Genomic DNA, 20,371 nt, shown 5'->3' with positions numbered 1-20,371 from the left:
ATTATACAGATTTGAACAAACAGGACATTGTGGAATATAACTCCGAATGTGTTCGTCTGAAAGAGGAATGCCTAGGATGCCCTGAGGGTTAGTAAATCTTGGACTAATTTTCATTTTTGGGTGAGCTATTCCTTCAAAAACATCTGTATGATGGATTTGTTTATAACAAACAAGCAGGTTTTTTTGCCTTACTGGAGATGTGTGTTTTACTGGATTATTGTGATGTTTGGAATCTGACAGCACCCATTAACTGCATATATTGGGTTCATTAGTGAGCAAGTGATGTAATGCTACATTTGTCCAAATCTGTTCCAAAGAAGAGATAAACTCCTCTACATCTTGGATAGCTTGATGGTTAGTACATTTTCCACAAAACTATCCTTTTAAGGCCAAAATGGTTTGAATTGAATTGACATCACTACTGTCAGAAAAACTGTTATAAATAATTTTCACACAATACATATTAAAATGGTTTGTTTTTATTTCATTCATTTTTCAGATCATCATAATTAATATTATTATTTATAATATTTTTAGATGGATTTTTTTATAGTTTAAGAGTCTAAGTCAAGGGTAAAATAATTAAATGAAAAAGTTTACATAGTTAAAGAAACCTACGGAAGCGTATTGCATTCACTTGAGGAAAAAAAATCTACTCTGTTTTTCTGAATTAACGAGTTAATTATCTCAGAATTCTGAGATAATTAAGTCATTAATTCAGAAAAACAGAGCAAAAACTTTTTTTTCATTAAAAATTATCTCGTAATTCTGAGATGATTAACTCGTTAATTCAGAAAAACAGAGCAAAAACTTTTTTTTTCATTAAAAATTCTTGTAATTCTGAAATAATTAACTCGTTAATTCAGAAAAACAGAGCAAAAAGGTTTTTTTTCATGAAAAATTCTCGTAATTCTGAGATAATTAACTCGTTAATTCAGAAAAACAGAGCAAAAATGTTTTTTTTTTTCATGAAACATTCTCGTAATTCTGAGATAATTAACTCAGAAAAACAGAGCAAAATGTTTTTTTTTCATGAAAAATTATCTCGTAATTCTGAGATAATTAACTCGTTAATTCAGAAAAACAGAGCAAAAACTTTTTTTTTCATGAAAAATTATCTCATAATTCTGAGATAATTAACTCGTTAATTCAGAAAAACAGAGCAAAAACGTTTTTTTCATGAAAAATTCTCGTAATTCTGAGATAATTAACTCGTTAATTCAGAAAAACAGAGCAAAAACGTTTTTTTCATGAAAAATTATCTCGTAATTCTGAGATAATTAACTCGTTAATTCAGAAAAACAGAGCAAAAACGTTTTTTTCATGAAAAATTATCTCGTAATTCTGAGATAATTAACTCGTTAATTCAGAAAAACAGAGTAGATTTGTTTTCCTCAAGTGAATGCAATACGCTTCCATAGAAACCTGCATAAAAATGTGTGAAAAAGTGTTTTCTGCATGTAAATTTTTATGTCTGCTCTCTCTGTAGGACATTGATGAATTGATGCACACAGACCGACCGGACTGGCAAAGCGTCATGCAATATGTATCTCAGATCTATAAGTACTTTGAGACTTAATTTTTGACTGAAAGAAAGGAAGAGGAAGATGAAGATGAGGGCACAGAAGCACTTTTATTTGCCTGGTCCAGGTCTCCCTTCACAGTGTTTCTAAATACACAAACACACACAGTTCTATAGTATTCACACCTATCAGGTTTTCTCTCTGAATAAAACCAGCATATCGCATTCAGTACAATAGTCGTACACACATACGCAAACACACAATCCTTCTAGCCTCAAACAACTTCTCTTTTCCTCACAAGTTGTGTATCATATAGACCTAACTCAGTTTTTGAAGATTGAAGTTGCTCGCAGAGTGAAGGTTTGCAATCTTGCACTGAAACTGGTATAGTTTTTTAGTATGCTAAATTTTTGCTAAGAGTTGAAGTGCAGCTGCTAATCTTTATAGAGAGCATTGTTACCCAAATCTATATATTGGCATACTTATATATTGATATACTTATAAAGTATTTTTTAAATTTTAGTTTTCCCACAAATAATTTTAAAGACTTGTAATATGTCTTGGTGAGACATCAAACCTTAGTGAACTATGAAAATAAGTTTCATATGTTTTGTTGAAAAGTTGTAGTTTGTCACTCAGAGACAATAACCACCAAAACCTTTACAATGTTCCTATTGCTTAACCAACTTTTGTGCATTTACGTATTCCTTATTAACAAACACTAAGATTATTTCTATATTACTCTAGTTAATTATTTCCTGAAAAAATGCCAGGAAGTTTATGTCTGATTGAATGAGACTGTTTCAAAGAACCATTATTGATTCTTTAATGTTTTTTTTGTGCCTGTTTAAATTACATGGAATGTATTTAAAAAAAAGATTTGAAACAATGTTTAAAAAAGTACCAGTATTGGAAGAAAAAAAAAATACTCTCACATGTGTTTAGGTCAACAGTGTAATTTGTGCCAAATTCTTTGTTAATTCAAACGCATGGGCAACTGACAATAAATTCTCTCTCAACAGAAGTAAAACATGCATACAGAAAAAACAGTCAGCATCTGTGTTTTCAAATGTTTTCTTATTGGAAATGCTATTTATTGACTTATTTGCTCTTAAATATTTAGATCGCAAAGGAATGTGCAGTTTTGCTTCATGATAGAAGACTGTTAATTGATGATAATGGTAATAAAGTTTTTTTGTCATCATATTGTTTTCTTGTTTGAATTTAAAAGCTATGCCACCTTTATTAGCACAGAATAGAGAATCTCAGAGACAAATGTCCTACAATATATTCATTCACAAAATGCTAATATTATCTCTTCTGCCATGTGATTTACACAGAAGTGAAATTGGGCACTTTAACAATTTATACTGGCTCTGGTTTTTATCGTTCTGAACGCTACAAACCTTTAAAATGACGTGCTGAAACGTGTGTGTGGCTACAGACAGAGAGATACACAGAGTCCACATTGTAAATCTTTGGCAATTTCACAATATTGTTACTTCACTCACCAAGATCTTCTCAGAAATACTACATACTCAATTTTCAGAAAATCAGACTCTTTTGTACAAAATCTATAGGCTAAACAAACAGATAAGTTAAATCAATGTCAAATGTCAATAAGAGGACAATAATAGTATCTATCTTAAAAGGCAGATAAACAGATTTTACTGGGACTAGTAAACATGGCAAATCTTTCCAACTTTTTCCAGTAAGAGTTTGCACTTAACCAATCAGCAAAATTACACTAAACCAGGGGTAGGCAACGTCGGTCCTGGAGGGCCGCTGTCCTGTAGAGTTTAGCTCCAACCCTAATCAAACACACCTGAACAAGCTAATCAAGGTCTTCAGAGTTACTAGGCTAGGGCTACAGGCAGGTGAGGTTTTTTTCAGGGTTGGAGCTAAACTCTGCAGGACAGCAGCACTCCAGGACCGACGTTGCCTACCCCTGCACTAAACCAATCAGCAACACTAAACCAATTTAGCGACATTTTTTCATGTAATTCATCATTTTCTTACTACGTTATTAAGCTTTAATTATAGTCATCATGAAACGATATTAAACCCACTGGTAATATTCGTCATTCAAATTCAACGCGCAAGAACTATGATGTCACAAATTCTGAATTCTGATTGGTGTTATATATGCATAATTATAATAGTATTTTCTTTGTATATTTGATAAAAACGAGTTCAGAACGCAAGAGCACAGAAGCTTCCTATCTGTTGCATTCTATCATGCTATATCTCTCCCTCTCCGTTTGTTTATCTATAGCCTATTTGTGTTTCAACTTCTCTTACTATGATTTTCCTTTAACGCTATCTTTTATCTGCTTTCCAAGTATTAAGCTATAATTTCTTTAAGTAAAGACAAATCTAGTTTGATTAGATGTATTCTTCTTTATAATAGCGGTCACAATCCTAAATGTGTGTTTTATTTGAAATTGCTCATTAAAATCGTTTGAGCTTGTGTGTGGCAGCTCATCTCTGGGCGTGGCGTCGATCTGTGATGTTTTCCGCGAGCTGCTTGAAAAGCCATGTGTTGCGCTCGCGGTGCGTCAGATTACTTCCCTGCCGCTTCTGCATCATGTACCACAAGACGCGAAGACAAGCCACTTTCAAGTGCAACGTCAAACAATAATAACAAGTCTGAAATGAGGGTAAGTAACTCCGCCTCATCAAAATATAAATGCTTCTGTAATAAGTTTCTGCTCGTCAGTGGGAACTTCTGGAAGCGAGGAAAGAAAGAGCGCGTCTTTATCTGCCTCTAATGGTCTTGAATGATTCTCTGCAGAGAATGAATACAAATAACGTTGTTTGTTTAAATCAACAGATGGCCGTGTTGGCAAATCACAAACTTTGGAGATCCGTGGATTATTGCAAATCGGTTCTTTTACCACGGGACAAGCAGCACAGAGTGACGGACAGACTCATGACATCCTAACTACGGTCTGAAGGTGTTTCTCGGTCAAGTGTGCGGCAATGGATTCGCTGTACATCGCTATTGAGCTGGTGATCGCCGTCCTGTCAATCGCCGGTAATGTGCTGGTGTGCTGGGCTGTGGCCATCAACTCCACTCTCAAGAACGCAACCAATTACTTTCTGGTGTCTCTAGCCGTGGCAGATATTCTGGTTGGATGTCTTGCCATTCCTTTTGCCATTACAATAAGCATTGGTCTGCACTCAGACTTTTACGGATGCCTTTTCCTGGCATGTTTTGTTCTGGTACTGACTCAAAGTTCAATATTTAGTCTTCTGGCGGTTGCCATCGACAGATATCTGGCTGTAAAAATCCCCCTGAGGTGAGTTTTTTCCGATTATTAGCATTTCATGTTCATCAAAACGCAGTGATTATATATATATAGTTATATAGTTTCACAGCTGTCCTGACACGAGCCCTGACATTTACACGCTCGTGCACCATGAACCTGTTCTTCGCTGTCTTCTGCATTTTCAGCCCTGAGTGAATTATCAAATAGTAGGCTGCTCTTTCCCAGTAATATTATATAATCGATTCATCATCTCATCTTTATAAAACGACCAGCATCTTTCCTGAAAGGCGCTGTATTGATTGTATATGCGATCAATATGATGCTCGTGCCTCTTTTGCAATTAGTTCAAAGTTCATCTAGTTTATCGAAGTTAAAACACGGAAAGGCTTATTCAGGACAGTGCGAATGTGTCACACGCAGTCTCAAACTAAACTCGAAATGGATATCGGCCTAATTTTTTTAATCTGTGTTAATAGGTACATTTAAGGAGGGCAATTTAAAAAAAAGATTGCTCGATGCCACTTGTCCCGTCATATTTCTTCAAAATGAATGGAAAGACTGACGAAAGGAATTACATATTGACTGACTGATATACAAACAAGTGTGCACGTGTAATTTCATGCATTCTCTTTCTGCCATGTAATTACTGAAGCACACTTATGACTGAGTATTTAGGGCTCAGGTTTCACTTCCACAGCAACACTGTGTTTAGTCCTGTGGGAATGCAGTTTCTCTCAATTCAGTGTTTTTAAGGATAATGTTGAATAAGGAAATGCGTAGGTAACGTCAATGATAAAGCTGTTCAGTGCACTCCAAATCATTTCAGATCTTGGGTGGTCATGTTACTCGCACTGTTTCATGGCCAAGATGAACGTATGTTTCTCGTTACACTGTAGTTACTGGAAATACAGGGTTTTGGCACGATTGCTGTCAGCAGATGATCCAAGAGGAACCAAGTTTTCTCACTTTGCTGCCAGACAGTATTCCCTGTTCAGCATTCATTCACTAGACTGGTCGCCACATCTCTCTGTTACTCACACATTCTCCGCTCATGTCTGTCTCTTTCCGTATCTCTTCCCACATAGAAACACGAAAGCTCAGTGCTGGCAGCGTTTAGCTACATGTCCACTGACTGAAGGATCTAAATAGGGTACAAGTTTCCTAAAACAGTAGGCTGCTATTATATAAATGTAAGCGTTGGCTTGAATCAGAAGGTCTTTCCACTGTAAAAGAGCAAAAGAGGCCCAGAGCATCTTTATCCTCTGAGTCATTGGTTGTAGTGTGAAATAATAATAAAAGGTGGTTAATGGCAGGACTTTCCCTTTTAGTGATGTGATATGTATCATACAATGTGTTTTTAATATAATGTACAACCAAATGCTTCAATTTTATTTTTTTATTTCTCTTTAAAGGGATAGTTCAGTTACTCTCCCTCATGTCGTTCCAAACCGGCATGAGTTTCTCTCTTCTATGGCAAACAAAAGTAAATATTTTGGAAAGTGTCTTTTGTTCATGTGGAAGTCAATTTTCACCAAAACGGTTCAGTTACCGAAATTCTTCAAAATATCTTTTTTTTTTTTTTCTGCAAAAAAAAAAAAGTCATACTGGTTAGGAAAGGTTTGTAAATTTTTTTTTTTTATTTAACCTTTATTTTACCAGGAAATAATCCCATTGAGATTCAAAATCTTTTTCAAGGGAGTCCTGGCCAAGACAGCAGAATAATAATTCCATATTAAAAATATACAGTGTAAAACAAAAACAAACACAACATTTAACCAAAAAAAAAAAAGTTTGCAATTTAACATCATCTCAAAATAATTACCAGTACCGCTCAGTAACAGCACATGTGCATTTAGTACTCAGATAGTCCTTTATCATCATTTTAAACTGTGTCATTGTTGGTAAATAGTCCAATTTTAACTGATTCTGCAATTTATACCAAGAAAAAGGTGCAAAAACTTTAAAGGCACTTTCACCAAAGGCAGTTCTCGTTCGTGGAATGTCATACATGATTTGCCCATATGATCGAAGATTGCAATTCCTGGTAATGACTTTCAGAGTCAGAAGAGAACATGGGTAAGGAGGAAGTTTATACAGTATGGCTTTAAATAGGAAAATATACCAGTGCTCCAGCCTGCGATTTTGCAATGATAGCCAACCAACACTCTTATACAAGCTACAATGATGACTACGAAAACTAGAATTTGTTACAAATCTTAGTGCTGCATAATAAACTGAGTCCAGCATTTTCAATGAAGACTGATTTGCATGCATATATAAAATATCACCATAATCCAGCATTGACAGAAATGTTGCTTGTATAAGTGTTTTTCTCACACTAAAAGAGAAACAACCTTTGTTTTGTCTGAGTTTAGTACAAGTCTCAAATTATGAAGATTCTTCTGAATAATGTTAAAAGCAGATTGCAGATCTTCTAAGGCACTTGTTAAGGATGAAGCAGAACTATACAAAACGGTGTCATCCGCATAAAAATGCCACTTTGCTTTAGTTAACCAAAACTGACCCCTGAGGGACACCATTTTATACAAGTAATGAGTTTGAGGACACACCATCAACCTGGACACTTTGTGTTCGGCCACTCAAATAGTTGCCAAACCATTTGACAGCTTTTGGAGACATTCCAATATCCACCAATCGCTGAACCAGGATATAGTGTTCAACTGTGTCAAACGCCTTTGAAAGATTTAAGAACAATGCAGCACAATATTCTTTAGAATCAATAGCACTTATGAAATCATTTAACACTTTCATAGTGGCAGTAACAGTGCTGTTTTTTACAAATGTTTTTTGTTTCTAAATAATCTTTCAATGGGTCATTTATAAGCCCTTTTAAGAGCTTGGCTAAAATAGATAGCTTAGATATTGGCCTGTAATTATTTGGATTTGATTGGTCCCCACCCTTTAATAAAGGAGTGACGTATGCTGACTTCAATACACTAGGTATTAATCCAGTCTCAATAGTCAAATCGAAAATGTGTGTCAAAGGTTCTGCAATATGTTCAGCAGCAATATTTAAAAAGTATGGATCCAACCCATAAGGACCAGAGGATTTCTTGGTATTTAACCTTATAAGAGCATCATATACCTCCTGCGTTGCAACAGGAACAAGATCAAAATCAATAGGTACATTTTCCCTAGACAAAGAGTAATCCTCACTGTTATTGTATTGTATGTTCAAACAACAACCCAGAAGATATCAAATGCTAGTTTAGGGAATCTAGCATACTTTTCCTGTCTATAATAATTTTATCATTCAACATCAATATATTTGGCATGACAGTATCCCTAGAGTCAGAAGACAGTGATTTTATAACTTTCCAAAATTTAGAGGGATTCGCTGAGCTATCACATATTTCATTCACATAAAAATCTGATTTTGCTTTACGTATTTGAGAGACACGCTTGTTTCTCAGGTGCCTAAAATATTGCCAAGCTGAACTATTTTTGGATTTCTTTGCCGTTGACCAAGCAAGATCACGCTCATGAATTAGATCAGACAATTTCTCTGAAAACCACGGATTATCACGCCCTTTAATCTTATATTTCCTAAAAGGAGCATGCTTGTTTATAATGTCCAAAAATAGAGAATTAAAATATTGCAATGCTTTCTTGGGCTCCGGGATCAAATTTACCCTGGTCCAATCACAAAGATTAAGATCAATTAAAAAAGCTTGTTCACAGAACGTCTTCAAATTTCTCTTAATTATAATACGTGGTTTACATTTAGATGTCCTGGTATCTCTCACACAAGCAATAACGCAGTGATCACTCATGTCATTTGCAAAAACAGCAGTAGCTTCATATTTTTGCGGCACATTTGTTAAAAACAAATCAAGGAGCGTAGACTTTTCAGGATGTTTAGGATTTGGCCTAGTAGGCGAGTCTGTAATCTGGGTCAAATTCGCAGAGTCACAAAAACATTTAATTAAATCAGATGCAGGATTCTAAATGCTGATAGAATTTTCATCTTTGGATGAACTATCCATTTATTGTTGTAATTGAGCATTCAGTGACCCTTTTTGATTTGTCATAAGTGAGAGCAAAGTAGATTGCTGAACTAGTCATGTATTACAGGTCAACGTATTCATTTCTTTTAAATAGTGGGGAAAAAAATCCATTAATGATTTTTCTTTTCACACTGAATTTATGACAATGTCCTTAATGACTAATCAAATTATTATGGCATTCCAAAGGGTTGCTGTAATTAATGACTTACTTTCTTTTGTGTAACACAAAAGAAGATAATTTAGATAATTTTTTAACTGTTAAAGAATGTCTTTGCCATTATAATGAAAGTCAATGACCCCACTGGCTTTCATTGGATGGAAGAACACAACAGTGTAATTTTAGTTTTGTTTATATAGTGTTATAGTTTTGTTGATTTAAATTTAATTTGTGTACTATTGTTTTATTTCATTTACATTATTGTTCAGTTTTAGTAATTATTGATTTAATTTTTTTATTTTCAGTCATTAATTAAAATGAAAAATACAGAAAATACTTTTGATAATTAAAAGTGAGCTGAAATAAAATACAAATATTTGGTGAAACTTTTTCAGTAAACAAAAATTCTAAATGTTGCTTTGGCAAATTAAGTATATAAACATATTTCAGTTATTTTTTGTGGTGAACTACTGTTTTAATGCACCTGTTCATATGCGTTAAGAGCAAAGCAGTTGAGACCTTCTCCCTTCAGAGCCATTGTGTCAACTGTTTTTACTTAGACTGAAGCCTGTTGGCAGAGCTCTGTGGTCTAAAGCGGAAGCGAGGCAGCTGAAGAACGGAAGGGTTAGAGGAGGGATTTGTGTGTGGAATAGAATGAAGGGGTGAAAGAAAGAGAGAGAGGGAGATGGGGATGCCAGCGGGTTGTTGTCATGCCACAACTAATCCACTCTTCCCTCCATTCATGTGCCCTGAGTGTAGAAGAGAGCTGGTGTTGAGAGAGAAAAACGTGTTAAAGCTGAAAGAAGTGTCCAACAAAAGGAGATTGTGCTCTTGGAGCTAAATGCAATGACATCATGTGTCCTTGCATCTGGGGTAAAAAAAAATTGATTACATATTGTGCTACAAAAAAAGCTAAGGGTAATGTGTCTATTCCTAAGCCCATTCTTGAGAATATAAAATTAATAAAACTAGATATTTACATTTTCAATGTCGTGGTGTTGTTCCTATACAAGTCAAGTCAAATCAATATTATTTGTATAGCGCTTTTAACTATGCAAATTGTGTCAAAGCAGCTTTACATCGGCTTGATATAAAGCTGGGTGGCTTTATATCAGCTTTACAGAATTTGACGGGGAAATAGTTTGTCGAAATAGTGTCATTTTCCTCTGGCCAGACAAAATCAGCAGTTTAAATCTAGGCTAAAGCAGAATCAGATTGTGCAAAGGACTCATCTGGTTCCTGTGGTCTTGTCCCGATGGCCGTCTTGGAGACAGGGTCTTCACTGGGGATCAGTCTCTGGGGCTCATGTAGGTGTCCTGGCTGTAGAGGTTATCTCTAGGTGCTGATCCACCATCTGATCTGGATACAGTCTGGATCTGGGTGGCTACGGTGACCTCGGAATAAGAAAGAAACAGACTAATATCAGCATAGATGCCATTCTTCTAACGGTGTAACAATTACACCAGGTGTTTTGGGAAGTGTTCCCGGTTCCGGTTGACCTAATTAATGCAGCCTAACAATCCTTTAACGGATTTGAATTATAGAAATGCGATAGTGTATTATGTGTAAGACAGGTTAAAGAGATGGGTCTTTAATCTAGATTTAAACTGGCAGAGTGAGTCTGCTTCCCGAACAGTGTTAGGTAGATTGTTCCAGAGTTTGGGAGCTAAATAGGAAAACAATCTCCCGCCCGATTGTGATATTCTAGGTATTATTAAATGGCCAGAGTTTTGAGATCGCAGCGGACGTGAAGGACTATAATGCGATTAGAGCTCACTCAAATGTTGAAGTGCCAAACCATTCAGGGCTTTATAGGTAATTAGCAAGATCTTAAAATGTATACAATGTTTAATAGGGAGCCAGTGCAGTGTTGACAGAACCGGGCTAATGTGGTCATACTTCCTGGTTCTAGTAAGAACTCTAGCTGCTGCATTTTGAACCAGCTGGAGTTTGTTTATTAAACGTGCAGAGCAACCACCCAATAAAGCATTACAATAATCTAGCCTCGAGGTCATGAATGCATGAATTAATGTTGCTATACAGTTTCTAAAGAGGTCCAGGTGTTGCTATATGCTTTCTAATGTGTTCTGGTTGGTTGCAGTTTGGTCTGAGTCAAAAAACACTATGATATCCTTGTCTTTAAATAACTCAAGTTCCTTCTTCAGTATACATCTATGTTTTTGTTGTTGTTGTGTGTGTGATGGTGGTGGTGGTGGGGGTACTAGTTTTAGCTCAGTTTTAAATCAGTAGTCCAGTTGCTTAGAAAAGCTGCACTTTTTTTTGAGTATTAACAAAATAGAAAAATAGAGCACAAATGCTACAACATGCTGTACAAAAGTAAGCCTAAAGTCAGTGTAATTTTAGTATTATTTATACAGTATTATAGTTTTTATTAATATTATGGATTAGCTTTTTATTTTCAGTTTTTAGTTTTAATAATTTTTGTACTTGTCTAATTTATATTTATTTCAATTATCAAAAATGTTATATTATATATTATATTAGTTTTAGTTAAGAACGGTGCCCTAAGTGTATGGAACATTAACAGTAATGCTTGTGTAAGATAATGTGGTTCATTATCTGTGGACCGACATGATGTTATCACTCAGTGATTTCCCAACCCCCTCCATCCCTGCATCTGTCACTGGGGCAGCACCTCTGATGGCTGTGGCAGCCCAGGTCTCTCTGAGAAAGGTTGTGGTGGGTGTGATGAATAATGCACCTCATGTATTAGTCACTCCAGTCCATTAGTAGAATCAGAATCAGAGCTGTCTGAGGATGCCTGATGAAGAGTCTCTAAGTGAAAGTTTGAGCCATCAGTCACCTCAGTGTTTATGTGAAGCTCTCTTCCCCTTCTCTAACCTACGATATATACAAGTACAGTCACCACAAGAAGTGGCTGAACACTTAAATGTTCATGAGGTATTGCATTATACAGAATACTGTGTAAAGCTAATGGCTAGTGTAAAGAAATGTTGCAATTATTTTGCAGTTTTTTACTAGCTGGTGTTGCAGTGATTATCATCACTTCGAACATGATCTGCTTATGGCAACCACAAAGTGGCCTTTTCATTTTGTTAATATTTATTTTGAACAACGCATCTGTTGTTTTACATGGAAGCCCTGATTCAGAGTAGATGATTTTAAAAATGTGAGAAAGAAATACGTATGTTTTAGCACTCTGAAGCTTAAAGTTTTAACAAGTGTTTGCTTTTTAATTAAATAATGTGAAAATATATAATGTGAGATCCAAAATTCTAGGAGCAAACTGAAAATTATGATTAAAAATGCTAATTAAACCTGGAAATAAAATACATTTTAGAATTTTGATCAATTTAAAAAAGAAACGTGTGGAAGTTTTTCTTCACCACAGGATACAAAATTAACAACAATAAAGGTAATTGCAACTTTATCTCACAATATTCTGAGAAATCTGTAAAACAGTAAAAATTGAGAGAGAATTGTGAGATAAACAAATTTAGTCTCCCTGACAATTCCTAGTTTACATCTTCCAATTAGTTTTTTGTTTCCACCACGAAAGTTACTTTTTTATCTCACAATTCCGACTTCTCAAAATTGTGAGTTTATATCTTGCAATTCTGAATTGTGATATATAAACAGAATTATAAGGGGACAAAAAAAGTCAGAATTGTGATATGAAAAGTTGCAATTACCTTTTTTTAATTAGTTATTTTTTTATCCCATGGCAGAAATAGGCAAATGTGGCTTAATTACCCTGCAATATTTCTAGGTCACTAATAAAAACGTGCATGTATGACATTGATCATGTGGCTCTTGTACAGACTAATGCAAGTAAATGCAAATTAGAAGCATTTTTGCTAGTGATCTCAGACTTTTGGACCCTATAGTGAACTCATCCATCACTAGCCAAACCTTCAGCCAGATTAAAATTTGCAAAGTTAATAATCTTTGTTCTATGTCCACTCCTCTGTACAGGTATAAGGAGCTTGTCACAGGGAAAAGGGCGAGAGAGATCATAGCTATTTTATGGATCTTATCCTTCATCATTGGACTCATCCCATTTGTGGGCTGGAACCGTAAAGACTTGGCCTGTTCCAGAAATGAAACACAGACTAGCAACAGCAGTGACGCCGCTGAGATGGAAACGGGCTTCTTGCAAAGCTGCTGCCTCGAGTGCTTCTTTGAGAAAGTGGTGGACATGAGCTACATGGTCTACTTCAACTTCTTCGGTTGCGTGCTGCCACCTCTGCTCATCATGCTGGGCATTTACGTCAAGATCTTCACGGTAGCACGGAAACAGCTGCGTCAGATCGAGCTCAAATGCAGCGTGAGTAACGGTGAGAATCATCACCACAGCCTGCTGCAGAGGGAGATTCGTGCCGCCAAATCGCTCTCCATCATCGTGGGCCTGTTCGCTCTCTGCTGGCTGCCCGTGCACATCCTGAACTGCCTCACTCTCTTCTACAGCGAGCTGAAGAGGCCCGGCTTCATCATGAACATCGCCATCATCCTCTCGCACGCCAACTCCGCTGTCAATCCCATCATCTATGCCTACCGTATTCGGGAGTTCAGATTCACTTTTAGGAAGATTCTGAACCGCCATTTCTTTTGTCAACGGGACGAGTTGTATCACAGCTCCAATGAAAACAGCTGTCACAGAGACCAGATTACAATGACTATTGACCCTCTGCTTTAGACGTCTTTGTCAAAATATATGAGAGAATTGTTTACAGATCAAAGAACTGCAAACAGCATGACCATGTATTGAGATGATGTAAAGACATTGTGGTCATATTTTCAGAATTTAACATTGAACTGTGAAAAAAAAAGCCTCTGTCACTACAAATCTGTGGAAATATTGATAGATTGCATTTCCAAGTAGACTTTTGCTGCAGTTATAGATCAAGCCTTAGCGCAGGAATGAAGTGGTCGCTGGACCTTTGGAAGTGCTGAACGATTAACTGAACCACGTATGAGAAACCTACATGAGGATCCTGCAGAACAATAAAACAATCATTTTGGGCAGCTTTAGTTAAATCTTTAATAACGACAGCCCAGAGGAACAATCTAAATCCATAAGGCGCATCAGATGAATACGCCATTGTGGAACAGAGAAAACAAAGAAACGTTTCTGAATGCTTGAATGTATTAGGACCTTTTGTTGTTTTTTTACTGTTGAGACAGCTGATTTAGACTGCTCAGGAACAAACACAAGGTAAAAGCACATTTAAGAACCCATAATAGAAAGGAAATCATAAACGATTTTCTGTACAGCCAGTTATGAAAAATTACCCCCATTTCAGTTTTTTCATTACTTAAAATGCACTGCTGGTCCATTCACAGCTCAATTAACCAAACAAGTTCATATCTGAAACCAAAATGACTCCAAAAGATATACTGGGTACACAGTGACCCCAATACTATTTGGAAATGTATTGCATTTCATAAGTTTCATAGTACTCTGTAGGAGTTGAGATGATCCAAAGAACATCTTGAGCTTCATTGAAAGAACTTCTGAAATGATCATTTCCTTCTCTAATTAGTGACCAGAAAATAGTGCAGAAGATTTTATATCATGTTTCTTTCTTTAAACCTTTTCAAAAACCTGTTTATTAGATTATTTGCAAGTCAAATTAGATTTAAATCCCAGGTTTTCACGGTGGTCTCGGATGTTTGGAGCTCACTGTGATATCAGTGTCCTTAGATTTCTGATGTCTGCTAATGTGTCACAGCCCTTAGGAATCAGTGTGTTATTGAATGTCTGACTGGGACAAACTGCCCAGACTGAAACAACAGCAGTTGACCTGCAGCAAAGACTGTCTCCTCTGGAGAGAGATTTACAGCGTCACCACTGGAGCTGGATAGTTTATAATGCTCTGTAGTGCCCATACTGCCACACTATTCTATTAATCCCCAACCACCTTTACAGTATAACTACAGATCTGGAGAGAGGTCTGCTGTTCATTCATCAGTGCCTTAACTGGCTCATTTAGACCACATTTTGAAGAATCACAAATATGATTATAAAATGATTAAACGCTCAAAGCTGTGACACCGTGATTAGAGCGCATGCTCCTCAGACATTGAGCTTTGGAGATGTAGGTTTTAGTCTGGACTGAAATGTGTCTTCATCCCAATCTCAATCTCTGTCACTAGTTTTTCTTTCCATTATGTTTGTCCAGTTAAATAGGCAAAATAAAGCTATATTTAGTGTCATCTGAAGAGCGTGTACACTCATTTTTTAATGTCAGATTATATTATATAATCTGGCCAAGTGTAGGTCATTTCAGTGATTTATACTGTTCTTTTGCATATTGGTCAAACAGTTAAAGCAATATCAAACCTTTTTTTTTGCACTTATTCCGATTTGGTTCTGTATAAAACAACAACTTTATTGACATTTGGACATTATTCTAATATTTAATGTCTTTTTGTGCATATCTGATTGTTTTGGCATCAATTGTTGTGTTTTAAGAAGATTTTTGAGTCATGACATTGTTTTAGATGTATAAATTCACTAGGTATATTTACATGCACTGATTTTTGTAAATGGGAATGAATGCAATCTGATTTAAGATTCTGAAAGTGCTATTTATATAAAACCTAAAAGATGCAATATGATTGACATATGTTTAAATGTGCATTACATGTATTCCACACAAAACTTCAGCGCATGCATAGCGATCAGTCATCCGAAGACACCAGTGATAGACTTTTTAGCAAGAAACATAAGCATATTTATAAGATGTAAAATGCATGTAAATACACATCTGTGTGCGCCGCAGTGATTTTCCTTTTGAATTTAGGTCAACGCCATTCCTTTCAATTGGATGGAACTTTCGTTCGGATCGAGCTCATTCAGATTATTTGAGGCATTTACATGGACACTTTTCAGTCTGACTGAGCCATTATAACAGATTATTTGGATGCATGTAAATGTATCTATTGGTTTATTTGCTATTGAGATTGGTATTTGCTATTTATACAATCTGAAAGCAGACTAAAACTTTCCCTTGATGTTTGGTTTGTTAGGATAGGACAGTAGCTGAGATACAAATATTTGAAAATCTGGAATCTGAAAATCACCTTTAAAGTTGTTCAAATGAAGTTATTAGCAATGCATATTACTAATCAAAAATTAAGTTTTGATATATTTACAGTAGGAAATTTACAAAATATCTTCTTAATATCCTAATGATTTTTAGCATAAAAGAAAAATCTATAATTTTGACCCATACAATGTATTGTTGGCTATTGCTACAAATATACCCCAGCGACTTAGGACTGGTTTTGTGTCAAATCTTGAAATTAAGGTAATGTATAATTATATGGGTTTTTTTTGGAGTGAATTGCAACTGTGTCCAGGTGAAATGCGAAAAAGCAGCAAGCAGTAAATCTAGGCTCACCATACATCCTCTTTTTCCGGGACATGTCTTGGCTGGGATTTCTAAATTGCCCAAAATATCCAGGTTTTCGCTTTGTTTTCTTATTGACATGCTCTCTACAGTACTCGCATACATTTTATGCATACGTATTTGCATTTCTTTGTTTTTTGTAGATCCCTCCTTCTCACACGCCGTGATTGGTTGATTATGTTTAATGCCTGCACGCTATTGGTTATTACTTTCAGCAAGTATAAAGCCAAAACCAGGATATTTTAGGCAATTCAGAAACTCCAACTCAAGGCACATCTGGAAAAAAAGATTCACCCTAAGTAAAACTGTGATAATTGCCAGACTTTATTAAATTGATTTCTATTTATGCACGTTGATTGGTCCAAAATCCCACTCCACTTACTATAGCTTTATATCAAAGGGATAGTTCATGTAAAAATTTAAACTTTGACATCATTTACTTAATCTAAAGTTGTTACAAACCTGTACGAAATTGCTTTCGTCAAAAAGGTGACGGTAGCCATTGACTTCTATAGTATTATTTTCCATACTATGCAAGTCAATGGCTACCGTCAACTGTTTGGTTACCAACATTCTTCTGTTCAACCAAAGAAGAAAAAAAATCTTACAGGTTTGAAACAACTTGAGGGTGAGATGACACAAATGCCATTTTTAGGTGAACTACTGCTTTAACAATCATCCTTCATAGATGAACGGTTGTTTAGGACAGTGTGTGGATTTCATCAGCTCTGGTTTCGGTACCCGACTCAAACTGACAGATGCACTGATGTGTTTGTCCCTGACAGTGACATGCCTTCCCCAACCGCAGCTGTGCCAACAGTTTATATTTATTGAAGGGAAGAAAGACATTCTTGAGCAGTATTTTTGTGTTTTGTAGTCTCGAAATGATGTAAATGTACAAATGTTTGTTACTGTTTGTAAGGGCTAAACTACAGGAGTGTGCCAGACATCTTGGACATTCCAATGGAGACGAATCTGTACTGCACTGTAACTGTTAGCTGATGTTTTTTTCCATGAAGTACTGTCTGGTGAAAGCTGTAAAACTAAAGGCCTTTTTTAACCAGTCAAGTGTACCTGAATATTTTATTTGGAGCAAACAGAAAAGTGTCTGTGCTTTTAAATGTGTATGTTTTTGATGTGTGTTAATCACTAATCTACATAGACTGTGATGTTCTCTTGTATGTGTTGAAAGAAAATAGTTTCACGACAAAAATATTTAGCATCAAAATGGAGTCTTGTTATTTAACATGAATAAATCTCTATGTATGGTGAATTATTTTATTAATAAAAGCTGTTTATATATCTTTTGTGCCTTCTTTATATGAAAGTTGGACAGTTTTAGCTCAGCTCAACTGTGGTCTCTTCAGAAGGAAAGTGTGTCTATATGTGTGTGTTGTGAGAAACTGCACATGCAGCCTTTGTTCAAATACACACTTCTACCAGAGCCAAAGCCACAAAGTCCAAGAATCTAGCCTAGCTGATAAATTGTTTTCATTCATTTGGCGGTTACCATTTTCTAGTTCCCTAAACGATAAACACTAATTTTGAAAGTAGTAGTTCTGCGACCCATTAATGTGCAGAATCATTATACACCATGAAATGTTTGTCTGTATACAGGCAGGAAATGCAACCAGTGTCATTGTCAAGCCCTAGTCAGGTTGTAGACTCAATGCACAATGCAATGTAGGTTTCTATTTTCCATTGCCACGGTGGAAGTGAATTCTAATAGGACGACAGATGATGTGTGTATAGGCACTCCTGTCAAACGTGGAAACTGAAATATCAGCATAGGTGGAGGGACACGGCAAAGCACGTCATTACATGTACATCTCACCTGATATATTTCTGTATCTACTGCTTTGTGTTCTTTCTTGCTTCATTTTTAATATTTCAATTAGCAAAACCTCTTCCTTTAACTTTTCACTAAATAAAGATCCCTTGTAAATATTGTTACAAAAAATACTTTATATAGAGTCCTAATTAGGACGTTAAGGTTGGGAAAAGGATAAGGATAATCATAATATGATAAACATTTAACATCTCATACAGTATTGCTGTTACATAACATGTAAGCGAAAAACTAAAGATAAAATAAATTAACAGACGAAATAAAAAAAGAAATGCAAAAGAAATGTGCAATTTATGTGCAAAAACAAAATGTCATGTTTTGCCCATGTTCTGCTTGCCAGTATACACACACACACACACACAGACAGCAGGTGAGAACAGTTTCTGTTTTTATTTTGATTTCCATAAGATGAGGCATGTTACTGTTGCTGTCAGGAATTAGTTTTAGCAGAAGGACAGTATTTAAAAAAAACTTACTTAAAAAAAAAAAAGTAATATCAATACATACATTTTTGGTTTTAATATTTTTTGTAGTGTAGTAGCCATTTTATAAAAGCAAAAAGGTACGAGAGGCTGTGCTGTATTGTACGTCACGGCTGAGGAGAGCGAAGCAGCACAGCACGGCCTCTTCTCACTGATTACAAAAAAACAAGTCCTCTTTTAGTATGTAATGTGCTTGTCATTAAATATAAAGTTCATTTTTCTTTTCAGAAAGCATGATCAAATCTAGGTACTTGAATGTTTAGTAAGAAATTCTCAACACAAAACCCAAAACTTAGCTGAGAAAAACAGAAAAAGTCGAATAGCACAGTATTTAAAGCATGTGGTTTCATTGTTTGTTGATGAGAGTCAGTCTCTAGTGCCGAACCTTCAAACAAACGGAAACTCCAAAAATAAACGCCATCATGCTCAATGAACAGATGTACATTCTGTGGCAACTGATAAAATATTTTGCACGCATATATACAAAAATAAACAAACATCATATTGAGGGTCACAGCTTTGCTTGTTTATTTACTTTCAAAGCAATTTTTAACATTCAACGACAGATCATTCCTTAATTAAAAAAAATAAAAAATTATGTGCAACCCATGGCCTGACTCAGACAGACAGCCAGGAGGTGCTTACACTGGAGAACACAGATGCACAAAACAGCTCAATAAAATGATGCTTAATCATGCTAAAAAAAAGAGCTTTGATTTGACTGAAATAAACATTACAGGTGCATCTCACAAAATTAGAATATGGTGGAAAAAGTTCATTTTTTTCAAAGCAGTTAAACTTAAAGTTAAACTTTCATATATTTTAGATTCATTACATGTAAAGTAAAACACTTCTTTTTTTTTTTTTTTGATTATTAGAGCTTACAGCTAATGAAAGTCAAAAATCAGTATCTCAAAATATTAGAATATTTCCTAAGATCAATCAAAAAAATTATTTGCAAAACAGAAAAGTTCAAGTTCTTTAAAGTATGTTCAATTATGCACTCGATACTTTGTCAGGGCTCCTTTAGCACAAACTCCAGCATCAGTGAGGTATGGCATATATAATATCCCATAGATTCTATGGGGTTCAGGTCAGGCATGTTGGCTGGCCAATCAAGCACAGTAATATCATGGTCAGCAAAGCACTTGGAAGTGGTTTTGGCAGTGTGGGCAGGTGCTAAAGTCCTGCTGGAAAAGCAAATCAGCATCTCCATAAAGCTTGTCAGCAGATGGAAGCATAAAGTGCTCCAAAATCTCCTGGTAGACGGCTGAATTGACTCTGGACTTGATAAAACACAATGGACCAACACCAGCAGACGTCATGACAGCCCAAATCATCACTGACTTCAGAAACTTCACACTGGACTTCAAGCAGCTTGGGTTCTGTGCCTCTCCAGTCTTCCTACAGACTCCAGACACTGATTTCCAAATGAAATGCACAATTTAAATTTATCTGAAAAGAGAACTTTGGACCACTGAGCAACAGCACAGTTCTTTTTCTCCTTAGCTCAGGTAAGATGCTTCTGACGATGTTTCTGCTTCAGAAGTGGCTTGGTAGCCCTTTTCCTGAAGATGTCTGAGCGTGGTGACTCTTGATGCACTGACTCCAGCTTCAGTCCACTCCTTGTGAAGCTCTCCCAAGTGTTTGAATCAGCTTTGCT

At 35.8% G+C, this 20,371-nt stretch overlaps 2 protein-coding genes across 3 annotated transcripts in view; both read left to right on the top strand.

The window, feature by feature from the left end:
- The window catches only part of LOC306869179 (cytospin-B-like), a 129,235-nt gene extending 126,509 nt beyond the window's left edge, over nt 1-2,726 (top strand). For both annotated transcript variants that reach the window (XM_079415820.1, XM_079415821.1), the window contains one exon: nt 1,490-2,726. In XM_079415820.1, the coding sequence (XP_079271946.1) occupies nt 1,490-1,579 (90 nt within the window). In that variant the 3' untranslated portion in view covers nt 1,580-2,726. The remainder of the gene's footprint in view (nt 1-1,489) is intronic.
- Nucleotides 2,727-4,501: 1,775 nt separating this feature from the next.
- On the top strand, nt 4,502-17,678 carry LOC306869183 (adenosine receptor A2b-like). Its single transcript, XM_079415826.1, has 2 exons — nt 4,502-4,825; nt 12,938-17,678. The coding sequence occupies exons 1-2, from the start codon at nt 4,506-4,508 to the stop codon at nt 13,656-13,658; spliced, it is 1,041 nt and encodes a 346-aa protein (XP_079271952.1). The 5' UTR covers nt 4,502-4,505; the 3' UTR covers nt 13,659-17,678.
- The last annotated feature ends 2,693 nt before the right edge of the window (nt 17,679-20,371 follow it).

The sequence above is a fragment of the Barbus barbus genome (genome assembly GCF_936440315.1).
Source record: "Barbus barbus genome assembly, chromosome: 5".
Classification (NCBI taxonomy): domain Eukaryota; kingdom Metazoa; phylum Chordata; class Actinopteri; order Cypriniformes; family Cyprinidae; genus Barbus; species Barbus barbus.
Note: the sequence above shows the minus strand (reverse complement) of the source record. Positions and strands in the feature narration are given on the sequence as shown.